General features: G+C 41.5%; 1 protein-coding gene across 1 annotated transcript in view; it reads left to right on the forward strand.

Moving 5' to 3' along the window:
• USP43 (ubiquitin specific peptidase 43) overlaps nucleotides 1-15,393 on the forward strand; it is a 2,684,284-nt gene that overhangs the window by 2,163,044 nt on the left and 505,847 nt on the right. The window contains exon 8 of the mRNA XM_044068791.1: nucleotides 8,006-8,117. Coding sequence (XP_043924726.1) covers nucleotides 8,006-8,117 — 112 coding nt within the window. The remainder of the gene's footprint in view (nucleotides 1-8,005; nucleotides 8,118-15,393) is intronic.

Genomic DNA, 15,393 nt, shown 5'->3' on the forward strand with positions numbered 1-15,393 from the left:
ATGGGTGGTGCTGCAGGGCTGCCTATGTCGGATGCACATAGTACACTGTCTACGCATGGTTAGGCACAGGTAGTGTAATGTTTGGCATTCCTTTTACAGTATGCGAGAGTCAGACAGAGGTGTTATTCCCTGGGTGCCTTCTGTGTCAGTGTATGTGCTATGCATTGCCTCTTTGGGCCAGGGCATAATGGGCCTGCCTCCTTCTGCCTACTGGGGCAGGCTCAGGTTGTTCCTCCTCCGAGTCACTCTGTGCCTGTGCAGGCCTTGGCATTGGTGAGGGGCTATGTGGCCTTACCCCTTGCTGCTCCTACTGCAGCTGTTTCCACAGGATCATATTGTGTAGCATGGCACATACAAGGACAATTTGAGTACATGTAGTTGGTGAGTACTGCAAGGCTCCACCAGATGTGTCCAGGAACCAGGAACCATGACTTGAGCATCCCAAATACATGCTCTATTATGATTCTTGTTTGTGTGTGTGCCTCATTATGGAGTTCTTGTTCAGGTGTGTGTATGTGTATTTCTGAAGGGTGTCATCAGCCACAGCTCCAGTGTGTATCCAGAATCTCCCACTAGGTGACCATGTGGGATGTCCCCACTGGCAAATTTCTGGTACAGCTGCGTCAGATGCCAGATGTGGGAATCGTGATAACTTCCAGGGCAGCCAGCACACACATTCAGTATTATGCCCTGGGCATTGCACATGACCTGGCAGTTGATGGAGGGGAAGCCCTTTCAGTTGATGTAGACCCTACCCTGTTCACTGGGCAGTGCTTTGATGCATATGTGCATGCAGTCTATTGCACCCACTACCTCAGGGTATTCTGATATTTGCTGGAAGAGATGCATACTGCTGGCTAACCCTCACAGGAGAGGGGGAAATATACATGCTCACCAACATATGCTGTCATGGCATTCAGGAACTGGTGGAGTGCCCTGGATGCTGATGCCTGTGAGATCCCCATTATTTCCCCAGCTGGCCTTTGGAAGGTACCTGTAGCTAGTATTCTTAGGCCTACACATACCTTCATTTCCACTGGGATGGGTTCCCCTCTGTTAGTTCTGTATGTCAGGCATGGCTGGCACAGCTCAGCAATCTGCTGTAGAAGGTCCCTGTCCACCCTATAATGCTCCACTATCTCCAGCTCATGTAGCCCTTGGTGGGTTACCCTGGGTCTGTACAATCTTCTCCGTCTCCTCACTGTGGGTTGGTCAGTAGCATTCCCATCCTCATCACCCTCAGCCTGTTCTACAAGTTGTATGATAGCTATTGCAGCCCCTAACATTTTGCTGTTGTAAGTATTAAAAAGTTCCCCACTTGTTTACACCGGTGGTGTAGGGTGTGGGAAAAGCCAGAGGGATAGGTGTTTGCATAGTTTATAGTGGCATTCTGGGCTGGGCTGGTCTGCTGCCTGTGTAATTGACTGGTTCCAATATGTTGCACCTGGCAGCGAACCTGCTACCCCTTCATTAACTTCCTACTGCTGCTTTCCCTTCCCATTGCCCTTCTTTTTCATCCTGGGGGCACGCCGCGCAGTCGGTGCACTCCAAAGTGCACACTGCTGCTATTTCCTGGGTTCACTTCCTTTATCTTCCTGTAGATCCCATTGGGCGGCACGCACACCCACTTACACTTTGTCATACTTGCTGGGCAGGTTTAGGCACACCTCCTGGCTTTGATGTGCTAAGCTGGATGCAACCTCAAGCCACAAGGCTCCAATCAGCTGCAAGTATGTCTAACACTCCCACACATGATGCCACCTACCTCTTAGTCTTGCACTCAGCTATTCATACTCATACACTGCTGGGACCTGCCTCACATGCCTCACTATCCTTCCCATCATTTGCATAGAATTGACTGCTAATGCATGGTTGCATGTGTCACACTGTGCCTCCACCCTTAGCAACCACTACTCACTGGCCAGGTTGTCTTTTGCCTGCCATTGACTTGCATGGTGGAATACTGATTTTAGTTAGACTGCTTTTTTTTAGGTTTATTTTCTTATTTCTCCACCGATTCCGTTTGCGCGCTGCTACCCTATGCTTCAACGGCCGTGATCAACGGATATATTATGAAAGTTGTATTTTGTACATTAGCCTTCTACTTGGCCATTGGCATGCTTCCTCGATGATATGCAGCCTTTATTTGGAGCTGTCATAGCTCCATTTTGGAGTTTGCAGTACCGTACTCGGTTACTAACCAAGTACATTTCTGCATATTATGCTAGTCCTGAACACCCTGATTCCTGCTTCCCAGATGGCAGATTTACCTCACTTGCATGGTTTTCACCTGCAGATGGGGTGATTTGCATACGGGGACTGGGAACATGCAGCAGTAGTGCTATGGTGCTCGTGCATGTGAAACATGCACGTACATGGATCGTTCGGCTGCCATATTGGCAAAATTTCATCTAACACTAATCACGCACGCCATGCAAGCTTTTGAGAATCTGAGGGTGAAACTCTTGATTTGCACCATAGTTACCACTGGCTTTTGAGTCTTCTCATTGGATTTGGGATTTAAGTAATTGGGATTGTGACATAGACTTGAGGAATAATGTTTGACATAAAGTAGTTGTACAGAACTAGGCGCAGGACTTGGTTAGTCTGATAAAGTATTAGTGGTCTGTTCTCAGCTTTGCATATGCTTTTATGACACTGTTTTGTCTTACTTTCTAACATATCACCATTTCAAATTATTTTTGCTTTAGATTATAGTAACTATCCTCATGCCACTTTTGCCTGTAGACCTCTCATTGTATTTCCTTATTTTAATTTTCAATGCTGGTGTAGCATGTTTTCTTTCATGCTTCTTACTTGGTTGATGTGACCTGCATAGTCTTTTCAGCCACTGCAACTTTTTACAAATTCTTATATCTTTTATAATTCTCCTAAATTCTCCACAGAGTCTTGTACCTCGTAGTTGATTTCTATGTAGTCTCTGTGTTTTTTTTCTCTCTCTCTTTCCATGTATTTTTTAGCATAGCTCTCAACCTCTTGACACAAAAAAATCTGGACATAGCCAAAAATGATGGGGGGACACATTTTAAATGCTGTGCTTTTAAACTTAGAAAGTTGCTAAAATAAAATTTCTTGTGTTGCCATATATTTTCTGAAGGATATGAAGTCTGAAACTCAAATGCCTGTGATTATGTAGTGAATGCAAGCCTCACTGATTTTCCACAAAAATCTAGAAAATTACAAATTTTATGCGGAACAGACCGAAAATATGAGTCAAAAATTGGACATTCAGTGAAAATCTGGACGGCTGAGAGGTATTTTTAGTGCTGTTTCATTCTTTCTCTTTTTACCTGTTCCTCAAGGCTGACATTTGTTTTGGGCTACTTTTTTCCATAGCCTCCTTCCCCATGTGATCATCAGTTCAGTATATAACCACTTTGCATTATCAAGTAATATGGTTTAGCCCTTGTTAGGTGTACCCATTCCTTCCTGGCATTATTCTACTATGCAAAGACAAGCTGAAATAGGGGACGGTTACTTAAAAAGTTCACATTTCACATCAGTACAAGCTGCATTTTTTTGTTAGTACTATTTTGTAAGGGAAATGGTGTCTCTTTTAATATACTTCCCATTTAGAACTTGTTAGTTGAGGAGTTAAGAGGGCAGCAGCACCTTACAAATGGCATAAATGGAATCAGGTGATTGCAGTTAATTTTGTTTATTGGTATGCATCTTGAGGCATGAGCAATTCATTGCAGAATCACAGAGTAGACATAAACAGCATTTATGCATGGGTATGTACTGCAACATTATGTCCACTCCTATAGGAAAAAGAATTTTGATGTCATACTAAGTAAGAGTGTAGCATATCCATGGTGGTGGTGCTGCGGTAGCGTTATCACCTCACAGCAAGATGTTGTCCCATTCGATTCTCAGCTAGAGCATCTTCTGTGGAGACATGCTTGAATGGGCGTACCTTCATTGAAGGTTGTGCGTTAGGGCTGGCAACTCAGCACGTAAAAATCAACTGGCAATCATTAGCGGACCGGAGTTCCGCTGTGGCGACCCCTAACCGGGAAAAGCCGAAAGACACAACAACAACTAAGTAAGAGAGCATGGCTTCTTTCTGGCCCTGACTCAGTAAAAAGGCTTATTAAGTTTACATCAGGACCCTGTTATTTAAGCATAGATTGGGTTTGTCTGACTGCATGAATGTACTGTGGTGCAGTATATGCCGAATGCTGTTTTCCATCTGCTTTCATCCTGTGATCCTCACTTATGTTGAAAGGTGCTGGTACTGCATATCAGTTACTCTACACTACAAAGCTGACTGGTTTTACATAATTTTGTTGACAGCTTCCTTAATTTTTAGTAATTACGTGGGAACACAGTAAAGCAGAAAAAAATACAGTAACAACCATCAGAATATCAACAAGTTATACACTATCTTCTAGGTTGTTTAAAGTAGTTACATATCACCTTTTTTTCTTGAAAATTGTCTATAAAGTATATTATAAAAATAAGTATTGTATTAAGTATCCATTTTAGCAGTTTTAAACAATACATTGCTGAAGCCTTCCAGACATTCAACTCGTTTGTGATCAAACTTCAAAACTGTGATCAAAAAGGAGTAGAACACGATCACTTAAATGGGTGCAGCACTCAAACTGAAACATTCAAAGGAAAGTTCGCATCCCCACACCCCTGTGACTAATATGCATCCATTTTGCATTAAACCATCTTGTAGTAATCCTTGGGACACCGCAGCTTTGATCTGTTATACTACTAATCAGGTAGCCAGATACATGTCTTCTCCCTTCTGTGCCAGTAAGTCAGTGAAAAAAGAAGGTCATAGATATAGTGGCTGGCGCTCTTGTAATGCAAGAGCCAACCAGCAAACCAAATCCAGTTTCTGTCTCCCACCCCTCCTCAGCTGAGGGGTTATTACAAAAAAAGTCATCAGTTAGATACCTGGGGGGCTCCTGAAATGCAGGTGCCAATCAGGTCTCATTTCTGCACCCTGTCTCCTACAATCCTTCCTCAGATTTTATTTGAGGAAAAAAATCTTTTTTTTTAAATTGTAGCAAAGTGCTGGCTACAGTTTAGACCAATCAGAAAGCTACAGTACACTGTTTTAACCACAAATGCAATACTAGCTTCTAAAAGCCAGTATGCACTAAAGAGTGATCAGGATCAGATGCAGGAGCGGCCTTAAGTCAACTGGTGCCCTACGCAGAGGGCAAAATGGCACCCCCCACCACACCACCCAGTGCCCCCATCCTTGTCTACCTACACCAAATAAATACTGGTAAAGTGCCCCCAATAAACCGGCGCTCTAGGCAGCCGCTTAGTTGGTCTATGCCTAAGGCCGGCTATGATCAGATGGCATCTTATTCTAAGAATTTTTATTTTATTTTACATTTCTATACAAGGTTAAAAATACTGCAATGTTTCCATTTTTACCTTGTGGCTTGCAGTGGAGGGGGAGAGTTCACAGTCCACCGTCAGTGACAATCACGGAAACACTTAACTCTTCTATGGATTAATTAATTTGTTGTCTTCAGATGTGACGTGGTGAATAGGATATGAGCAATGATGTAATGAGACATGCAAAAGTATACACAAAACTCAAAAACAAACTAAAAAATGGGAAGATTCACAATGTATGTAAATAATTTTGGTGCATTTGACAGTAGAGAGATCTTATGAAGAATCAGACACTGCCAAAATCTGCATTCAGTGTTCCTAATAGAAAGCAATGACATCACTGATGTGCTGTAGCTCCTACTTGTGATTATTATAATATCATTAATGCAGGGCTGTATGCCCTAATAGAACGCAATGACATCACTGATGTTCTGTAGCTCCTACCAGAGTATTATATCATTAATGCAGTGCTGTATGCCCTAATAGAACGCAATGACATCACTGATGTTCTGTAGCTCCTACCTGAGTATTATAATATCATTAATGCAGGGCTGTATGCCCTAATAGAACACAATGACATCACTGATGTGCTGTAGCTCCTACTTGTGATTATTATAATATCATTAATGCAGTGCTGTATGCCCTAATAGAACACAATGACATCACTGATATTCTGTAGCTCCTACCTGAGTATTATAATATCATTAATGCAGGACTGTATGCCCTAATAGAACACAATGACATCACTGATGTTCTGTAGCTCCTACTTGTGATTATTATAATATCATTAATGCAGTGCTGTATGCCCTAATAGAACACAATGACATCACTGATGTTCTGTAGCTCCTACCTGAGTATTATAATATCATTAATGCAGTGCTGTATGCCCTGATAGAACACAATGACATCATTGATGTTCTGCAGCTCCTACCTGTGTATTATAATATCATTAATGCAGTGCTGTATGCTTTGAAGTGGCGGAAAATGTGGTAGCAACTTTAGTTCTGAAATCATGGAATTGTGTGCTATACACAGTGTTGGTTAATGGTACTATATATAAAGAATCCCTCTTTTTCACACATTTCTATGGCGACATACCATACTAGTACTCTGTTTAGTGCATTAAATATACATTCAATGTCATGTGTAGGTGAATGATTCTTTTCCTTTCATTCTGGGATATTCTTAAATGCTAAGCAAATCTTTAGCCTACAGTAACTATATTGCAATGATAGAAGATGGCAGATTGCACTCCATAACACCTTGCCCCAGAGACAATTGCCCACTTCATCCCACCTTAGCTACACTACTTATATTCGGGTCTATATCAGAAGACTGAAGAAGCGTTTAATCGAACACCTCTTCGGCGGCACATAAAGAGCAAATGCACTAAAGTCTGAACGCTCAAAACAGTGATTTCTTTCCCTGGGAAAGAAATCGCTTGGCCATCCACATGTGTTTGCCCCTTTCCCCACTGTAGTGTGATCTCAGAGTTGGTATATTTAGTTAGGGGGATGTGGGGGTCACAGCCCCCCACATGGTGGGGTGCAGGGTGCGAAGCCGCCCATATTGTTATGTTTGAAAGTGTGTGTTTGTGTGTTAGTGCTACCGATTTCTTTCCCAGGGAAAGAAATCAGTGTTCTGAGCATTCGCACTTTAGTGCATTCGCTCTTTATGTGTCACCGAAGAGGTGTTCGATTAAACACCTCTTCGGTCTTTTGTTATAGACTCCTTATATTCAAAGATGTTGTATTGTAGATTTACACCTTAGCAGCCTGTACAGCAAACCTGCAAGGTAAGGTTAATAAAAGCAGGAAAATCTCCTATACCACCACAGTGCAGCAAAGCTGCGAGGTAGTTCCACAACCTGCAGACAGCAAGAGTTCGTCCTTAAATGTCGATGACACTGGTCTGGATGGGTTAAGCCAGACCTTCAGGAACTGGAATTAACATGATTCTGACTAAAAGGCATAAGGAATGTGATTTTTCTCACTTCATGGCTGCTTAGATGATGGCCCCTCTGGTTAGGTCTTTTATGATCTTGAAATCTATGCATGATGGTTGGAAAGCACGTGGGATATTTTCAGAAAAAATAGCTCAGTTACATTTATTGCATTGCAGATTTGCTGCTTGAGTGTAATGTAGAGACTGTAATCAAACTACAAAAACTTGGCTAACAAAAGGTAAATGCGCTGCTTATAATATTAAGTCTTACAGCAGTTAGTCCTTGTACATTATGTTTTATTTTTAATTGGGCATTTCTTGCAGTTAAGTTTTGTGGAGTTTGTATTGTTTACAGGTGCATTTTACGATAAATGCATGCCAGAGCATACTTTATTTCATGTAATAATGTTTCATTTGACATAGGGACAAAGTGGATGCAATGAAGATCTCACTCACAGTCAAGGCTTTCCCTGTACATTAGTCTAGCGAAGGGTCACTTTCACATGGACCTGGCACTCACATTTCCACTTTCAAATGGGTTTGAACCTTTGCTAATCTTTTAAAGGCCTTTCTAAAAAGTACACCTCATTATATTGAACTTTGGTATTATTTCTGTGCATGGCAGTAAGTAGACTTATTTTTCCTAACCCTTATTTGTATTACCCCCTAAAAGGTTTGGCCCACCATTTCTGATGAGAGAAGAGCGAGCCATGTCATGGGATCAGTTACAGCAGTGCATCTTAAACAAAATGTGCTATCTGATGAGAACAGATGCTCAGATACAGGTATGACATTCATTTTATTTTCACAGAGTGGAACAGGTAATATTGGTGTTTTATAATACCGTGTCTATGAATGACTCCTGTTTGTTATGTAAGTTTTTAAATAACTTGTTTGTGCTGTCTCTCTTTCAACCTGAAAAAATGAAAACACCTGAGACGGAGATGCAGAAGTTATAAGTTGTACTGCTTGTTTCCAGGAAATATAATCTGGTTCTTCTTACTTTGAATAGTGATATTTTTCATGGGTCTATATCACGAAATCGAAATTTGAAAATGTCAACTCACATTTGTTTGACACAAAAATGTCGAACTCCAACATACTTGAATGGCCAAATCATCAATTTCTTTCCGACAGAAAGAAATCAGTTGTCCAAAAACAAATGCCACAGAAAAACAAACATATTTAAGTGGGGGGGGCTTTGCCCCCCACACTCCCCACCATCAGGGGCTGTGTCTCCTAACTAAATATTCTAACTCCGAGAAGTCAGGGAAAGGGCAGGTGTAACAAAACGGCCAACTGATTTCTTTCTGTGATTTGGCCATTTGGGAAAGTTGGAGTGTGACATTTCCGTATCGAACAAATGTGAGTCGACATTTTCAGATATCAATTTAATGATATAGACTAATTTTTCACTGCTGTATTGCTCATCAGATGTAAACTGCATTACAGACCAGGTGTGGTTTCTAATTGTGGAATGGCAGCAAAGCCTTTGTTTTAAGAGATTTCTCCCTACTTTGTGTTGGTGAGACTGTGGAGTTGGCAGGCATCCCTGAGCTCCACCATATAGAGTGAGAGATGGTTTGCCACCTGCAAAACAGTCGCAGTTAATTTTTTTCATCAATTTCTTGGCCATTTGTGCCAAGCAAGCAGCAGCCGTTGCAGAAGGAGTTTTGGAAAACATTAATGGATCACATTTTGACATGATATTATCATTATTTTACAACTATCACTACATTAGGATGTAGATGGGATTTGTATATAGTTTGTTTTAGTATATAGTACGTTTGTATGTTTAATTTGTAATTGATGTTTTTGTATGTTTTTTTTTTCTGGAACATATAAAACTAATAAAAAGATTTAAAAAAAAAAAAAAGAAAAGAAAATGTGACTTGAGAAGACAAACTGGAAGTAATATTTCTGTACTAAGACTATGATTTGCTTAGATTTTTGATGGAGAGGAAAACAAGGTTTTATCCCTAGCAACTCCCTTAATATTCATTATTAACTCCATGTCCTAAGTTGGCAAACTGTGCATGCTTGTCAAACATTGTATTTAACAACTTTTCATTGATATACATTTTATGTCATAATCAAATTATTTGCCATGCAGATTACATAAAGATAAGGATCAAAGTTATTTTATATTTCTTAAATGTGTGATTTTTCTTTGCTAATTTAATGGGGATATAATAAAGCAGAGACACAGCTGACAGTAATTGCCAGACACCGTGTAACAAATTATTGATTTCCGGCTTCATGTTTTGAATTTCCTTATGATTTTTTTTTATTTGTTTATAGGTTCATACGTTCATAGGTAGGTACTAGGCTATCAGCCCAAGGGCCTACCTAAGCCTAGTCAGCAAGGTTCCATAGCTTACGCCACCCAAGAAAGTTATTTTCCTGTGCCACTGTCGAGCAGAGACACAGACGTGATCCCCAGGGTGTATTACCTATTTCCCATCCACTCAAGATTTTTCTTGAAGAGTGCTAATGAAGAACTTTGCTTGACATAGATGGCTAGCCTGTTCCAGAGTATAGGAAGTCTCTGGGACAGGAATCTATCCCTCCAGCATGTCCTTATTATTGTGGTGACAAGGTGTAGGTCACTTGAGCGTGTAGCTCGGAGGGATTGGGATTTCTTTAGGTGTAGCATGTCCAACAGCTCTGGGTTTGACATAGCTTTATATGTTAGGCAGAGATCACCTCGGAGTAGGCGATATGCTACGGAGTAAAGCTGGAGTTTTTTGAGGCGGTCAGTGTACAGCATTTGTTTGAGGCCAGTAATCCTCTTTGTGAGGTACTTCTGTGGCCTTTCCAGCTGCTGCAGATGTCTTGTGAGGTACATTCCAAAAGGGGCATTGTACTCTATAATGGGTCTAATGAGTGACGAATAGAAGGGAACAATGTCCTCTTTTTTCCTGGATGAGAACCCTTTTATGATGAGGTGTGCCATGTAGAAGGACTTCCTGACTACTGTGGCGATGTGACTATCAAAGGAGAGACTACTGTCCACCTGGTTCCCAAGGTCTCTTATCACGCATTCGGTGTTAAGTAGATTGCTGCCTATGTGGTAGTTCATGGGTACAGAGTTTTTACCAAAGGGGATGACATTGCACTTTTTGGCATTGAGCTTGAGGCCATGGCTCTGACACCAAGCATCTGTCTCAGTGAGGCCCTTCTGTAGGATGTCCACATCATTTGGGGACTTGACTATGGCTCCTACTTTGCAGTCATCTGCGAACTTCGTTAGCCAGAGGCCTTCTGTGTTAGCCTGTACTTCAGAGAAGTAGATACCAAACAGGAGAGGTCCCAGGACGGAACCCTGTGGTACTCCACTTGTCACTGCTTTGAGGTCAGATTTGGAGTCTGCAACCTTTACACTGTGGGTTCTGTCAGTGAGCCAGTTGGCAACCCATCTTGCGACCTAGGTATTTAAACCTAGTTTAGTGAGTTTAACTATAATTCCAGAATGGGGGATTGTGTCAAAAGCCTTGGCGAGGTCAAGATAGGCTGTGTGAACCACCTTACCTTCATCCACGGCTTTGGTGACTGCCTCAAAGAAGTCAATCAGGTTCAGGAGGCATGATCTGCCTTTCACAAACCTGAACTGGGTGGGATCCAAAGTTTGGAGGTTACCAATGTCTTTGTTTATGAGTTCCATGATGATACGTTCCATGGCCTTGCAGACCAGGCTCATCAGGCTAATAGGTCGATAGTTCCTGTTATCAGTGGTGGCTCCCCCTTTGTGGAGTGGGATAACTGTTGCTGTGTGCCATTCAGTGGGCACAAAACCTGATGTGAGGCTATTATTGAACATGGTGCTTAAGTGGGGAACCAGTTTGTTCTGAAGTTCATGTAAAACGCAGCCTTGGATGTTGTCTGGTCCCATGGATGTTGTGTTTCTGGCTTTAGAGAGTGCAGCTTTTACCTGCGTAGTTGTGATTACAGGGAATCTGCATTCTTCCTGTATAGATATGGGCCCTTTAGGGAGTGAGAGGGGGGTAAAGTTAGCACTGAACCGATCTGCCAGGATGTTGGCAATATCAGTTGGTTCTGTAATTTTCGTGCCTTTGTGCTGTAACTCAGAGCAGATCTGGGTGTTGCCATCTAGACTCTTGACATAGCTATAGAATGCTTTGTGGTTGTCCTTAGAATTAGTGGCGATTTTGTTTTTGTAGCTAGCTTTGGAGGATCTTATAAGGGATCTCAACTTCTTACTGAGGCTGACCAGGGAGCTCCTCCACTCATGGGAGTTTACTCTCTTTTGCAAAAGTTTCTTCCTTCTGTTGTACAGTTTGTTTATGGCAAGGGACCACCAGATTGGCTTCCTTTTTTTAGAGGATAGCGTCTTGGTTCTGTTTGGGATAGCACGATCCATGCACTCGTGTAAGTGCTTATAGAGTGCATTTGTGTAGGATTCAGCAGTTGTAACAGTATTGTCCATCTGCATGGGTGTCATGAAGTTCACCACTTCTGTCTTAAGAAGCATGAAGTTGGCTTTGGAGAAATTTTTTACTGTGATTTCCTTAATGGGGGTGGGGGTGGGATGTGGATATCAAGGGTGATAAGCTTATGGTTGGATTGGACCAACGAGGAGTTGACTTCTGGTGTGGAACACCAGTCACTCATGTTGGTAATGACTAGGTCTAGGATATTATTGCCCCTGGTGGGGGTGTGGATAAGTTGATCTAGGGCATTGGTGTTTATGAATTCCAGAAAGCGTTGAGCTAAGGTGTTGATACATTAGTAGTTTTCCCAGTTAATGGTGGGGTAGTTGAAGTTGCCCATTATTAGGGTGTTTGGTTGAACCCTAATATTTTCCAGTACATCAAGAAAAGAGGATTGGGAATCCTGGGGCATGGTGGGGGATCTGTAGCAAGCTACAATTTGGATTGCAGTTTTGCCCAGACTTAGTTGCACTTGGATAACCTCGGATGCATTATGCTGAGCAACTAGCCTGGAGGTGTGGATATCCTTAATGAATATGGACACACCTTCGCCTTTGGTGTTTCAGTCCAGGTTACATGGCCGAAAAGTGTGGTATGAGTTATAGCCTGGTAGTGCAAGGGTGCTCTCTGGAGCCTTGAACCAGGTCTCAGTCACTGCACAGATATCGATGGTCTCCATTTTAAGGAGTGCCTCGAGTGAGTGCATTTTGAGATTTAGACTTCTAGCATTGAGTAGCATTACCCTCAGTTTTTGCTTGCCTGTTCCTGATATGGTGGTGAATTTGTTATTTGAACCCTGCCTAAAAAGGCACTATAGGGGCAGAAAGAGCCTTAGCCAGTATCCGGAATACCAGGTGTGACAGTTGCAGGCCATCTGTGGCAAAGCATCGTAGTCTGTCGATGATGTCATCCCAAGCAGACAGAGTCTAGATCCCCTTAGAATGACACCAAAAGCTTAGCCAATTGTTGAAGTCAATCATTTTGTCCTTGTACTGCAGTATCATTCTGGGTGATGGCAGAATGCTACTCAGGGCTAGGGTCATACCGGCCTGGGCTACAAGATTGGAGAGCTCTTCCATGTCTCTTTTCATGTAGTCCAGGGAGGTACATCTCAGGTCATTCACACCAACATGGACAATGACAGAGTCATATTTGTACTTGTTTTGGAGTGACCTGAGTGCGTAGGTTATGTGGTGGATCCTGGCACCTGATAGGCAGCTGACAGTAACCTTCTCCTTGTTTAGCCTGGTGAGTGGGACATCAGTGTGCCTAACTATTGAGTCACCTATGACTAGTGTGTTGAGTACGTTGTTTTGCCTTATTGGCTGTGGTTGAGTGACACACTGAGTCTGGGGGCTATGTGTCATTTGGGTTGTGTTGGGGATGGAGGTTGCTTGCGTTTCTGCTTTGGAGGTCTCTGTTTCTTAGACAGATTATTATTGAGAGCCTACGCAAATGTTTTTGTGTTACTGTGTGTGGATTTTGGTGGTGTAGCTTTAGTGAGACTATGTGATGAGTGTGGTGTGTTGCAAATGTTTACCTTCTTCTCATGACTGTCAAGTTCAGTCTTGGTTGGAGAGAGCTTTACCTCCAGTGTGGCTAGATAAGTGCATCTCTCACAGGTTGTAGTGTTGGGTGGTAGGAGGAGAGGGTTGTCTGTGTACATGAGGCAATTTCTACATTGCCTCAAGATGCCCAGATTCATCAGATAGACAGGAGAGAACACTGGGAGCTGACCCTTGGACATGCCTGAATAAAAAACTATTTTCCTCTAGATAAGTGAGGAAAGTGAGTACAAGAGCTGTTTTTCTCTAAGCAAGTGAGAAAAGTAAGTACAAAAACTGTTTTCCTCTAGGTAATGAGGAAGATTGAGTGCTGTAGTAATTAGTAGCTTATTTAGTGTTTACAAGTTCTGAACAAGTGCTGAACATGAATAAGCAAATTTAAGTACTAAAACTAAATCTGTATCTGCACTAGATGAGTTACAGGACAGAAACAAGTGCAAATACAGGCTTTCAAATCAGAAAGTTGAGAGAGATGGAAGATTGCCCAAACGGCCAATAACTACAATTTCTGGGCCAGAACCACTCCTTATGTGGTAGACAGGTTACCTAGTGCTTACCACTCCCACTGATAAGCTAGAAGGCTTCTCTCCAACACAGAAAGGCTTGGGGGGCTCAGAAGCTTACATACAGTCCTGGATACAGCAAATCTGTATCTGGAACACTAGTTACAGGAAGGTAGGAAACAGGTTTACAGTTTTTTTTTTTTTTTTACAGAAAAGTAGCAAAAACAGTAGTAAAAACAATTCCCATGCAGTACAAGCTAGCACACTTGAGTATGCAGCAATATTAGACCAAACACAGTTTAAAAAATGCAATTAAATTAAAAAGGACTAAAAGCAAGTGCAGAAAAAGTTTATTAGGTAGAATGTGGTAAAGAGATGGGACTGGGGGAGTGTCCCAGATCAAATCTACAGTGGGGCGGGCAACTGCAAAAGCCACCAAATTTAAACTACAAACCAAAAATAGGGAGAGTGGGTGGGACAAAACAGTTTCAACCAAGATCTAAGCAACAACTAACAGTACAAACTTTAAAACCAAAATAATATTCTCAGCCCTGTATATTTGCCGATCAGTCTCTCAGAACAGTGAGACGACAGTTTCAACAGAGATCTAAGCAACAATTAACAAACTTTATAACCAAAACAAAATATACTCAGCTCTGTATATTTGCAGATAATATGTAAGGATACTCTTGTATTCCCTGTACTACTGACCACAGGAAGCAGCTTATTAACAGCTCAGAGACTTATTCCCCTGCATTGTCATGATTAATTCCAAATGAGGGTCCCTCAATCCATTCCCATCTCTCGGTCACCATGCATAACTCGTTTCATGTCACTGCTTGACATTGTCTGTGCTGCATTTCAAGAAACAGGACACATGGAAGGCCAGGACTGGTGTGTGTTAGCTCACCGCATTTACTTTCCATTGAAGTTACACAATCTCATGTGAGAAAGCAACAGGTATGTCTTGTCAAGTTCACATTCAACTCATAGTGGCTAGTAGCTTTAATACTGCCCCATGTAATATGGGTAAAAAAGTACTTTAGGTCTTACATAGGCATAACTAGTCTATCACTGATCACACAGGTTATCACCGATATCTGATGATACTACACTGAATAAATTGTATTTTGTTCTATATCCCTGATTACCAGATTATTTATTTTATTTATTTATATTTGTTTACTGGGGTAGTGCACTGATCTCAATCGATCATTTTCAGGCACAGTCCGGGTGAATAAGATCACATAAGAAATGAACTAAATATATTTACAGATACAAGGATATCTTTAAAACAAATATGTATATATATATATATATATATATATAGAGAGAGAGAGAGAGAGAGAGAGAGAGAGAGAGATTTACAGATGCAAGAATATGCTACAACATTTAGTTCAAAAATTAGTTAACAATGTCAAAATATGGAAGGAAAAATGGAATTATGCTTAGCAGAGCTTTATGGATAAGATGTAACCATAATGACTGAGATGGTTTATACTACAAGGACAGCAGCATATCATTATATAAAGAGGTATGAAG

Source organism: Protopterus annectens, chromosome 4.part0 (assembly GCF_019279795.1).
Source record: "Protopterus annectens isolate FY-2018-M chromosome 4.part0, PAN1.0, whole genome shotgun sequence".
Lineage (NCBI taxonomy): Eukaryota > Metazoa > Chordata > Ceratodontiformes > Protopteridae > Protopterus > Protopterus annectens.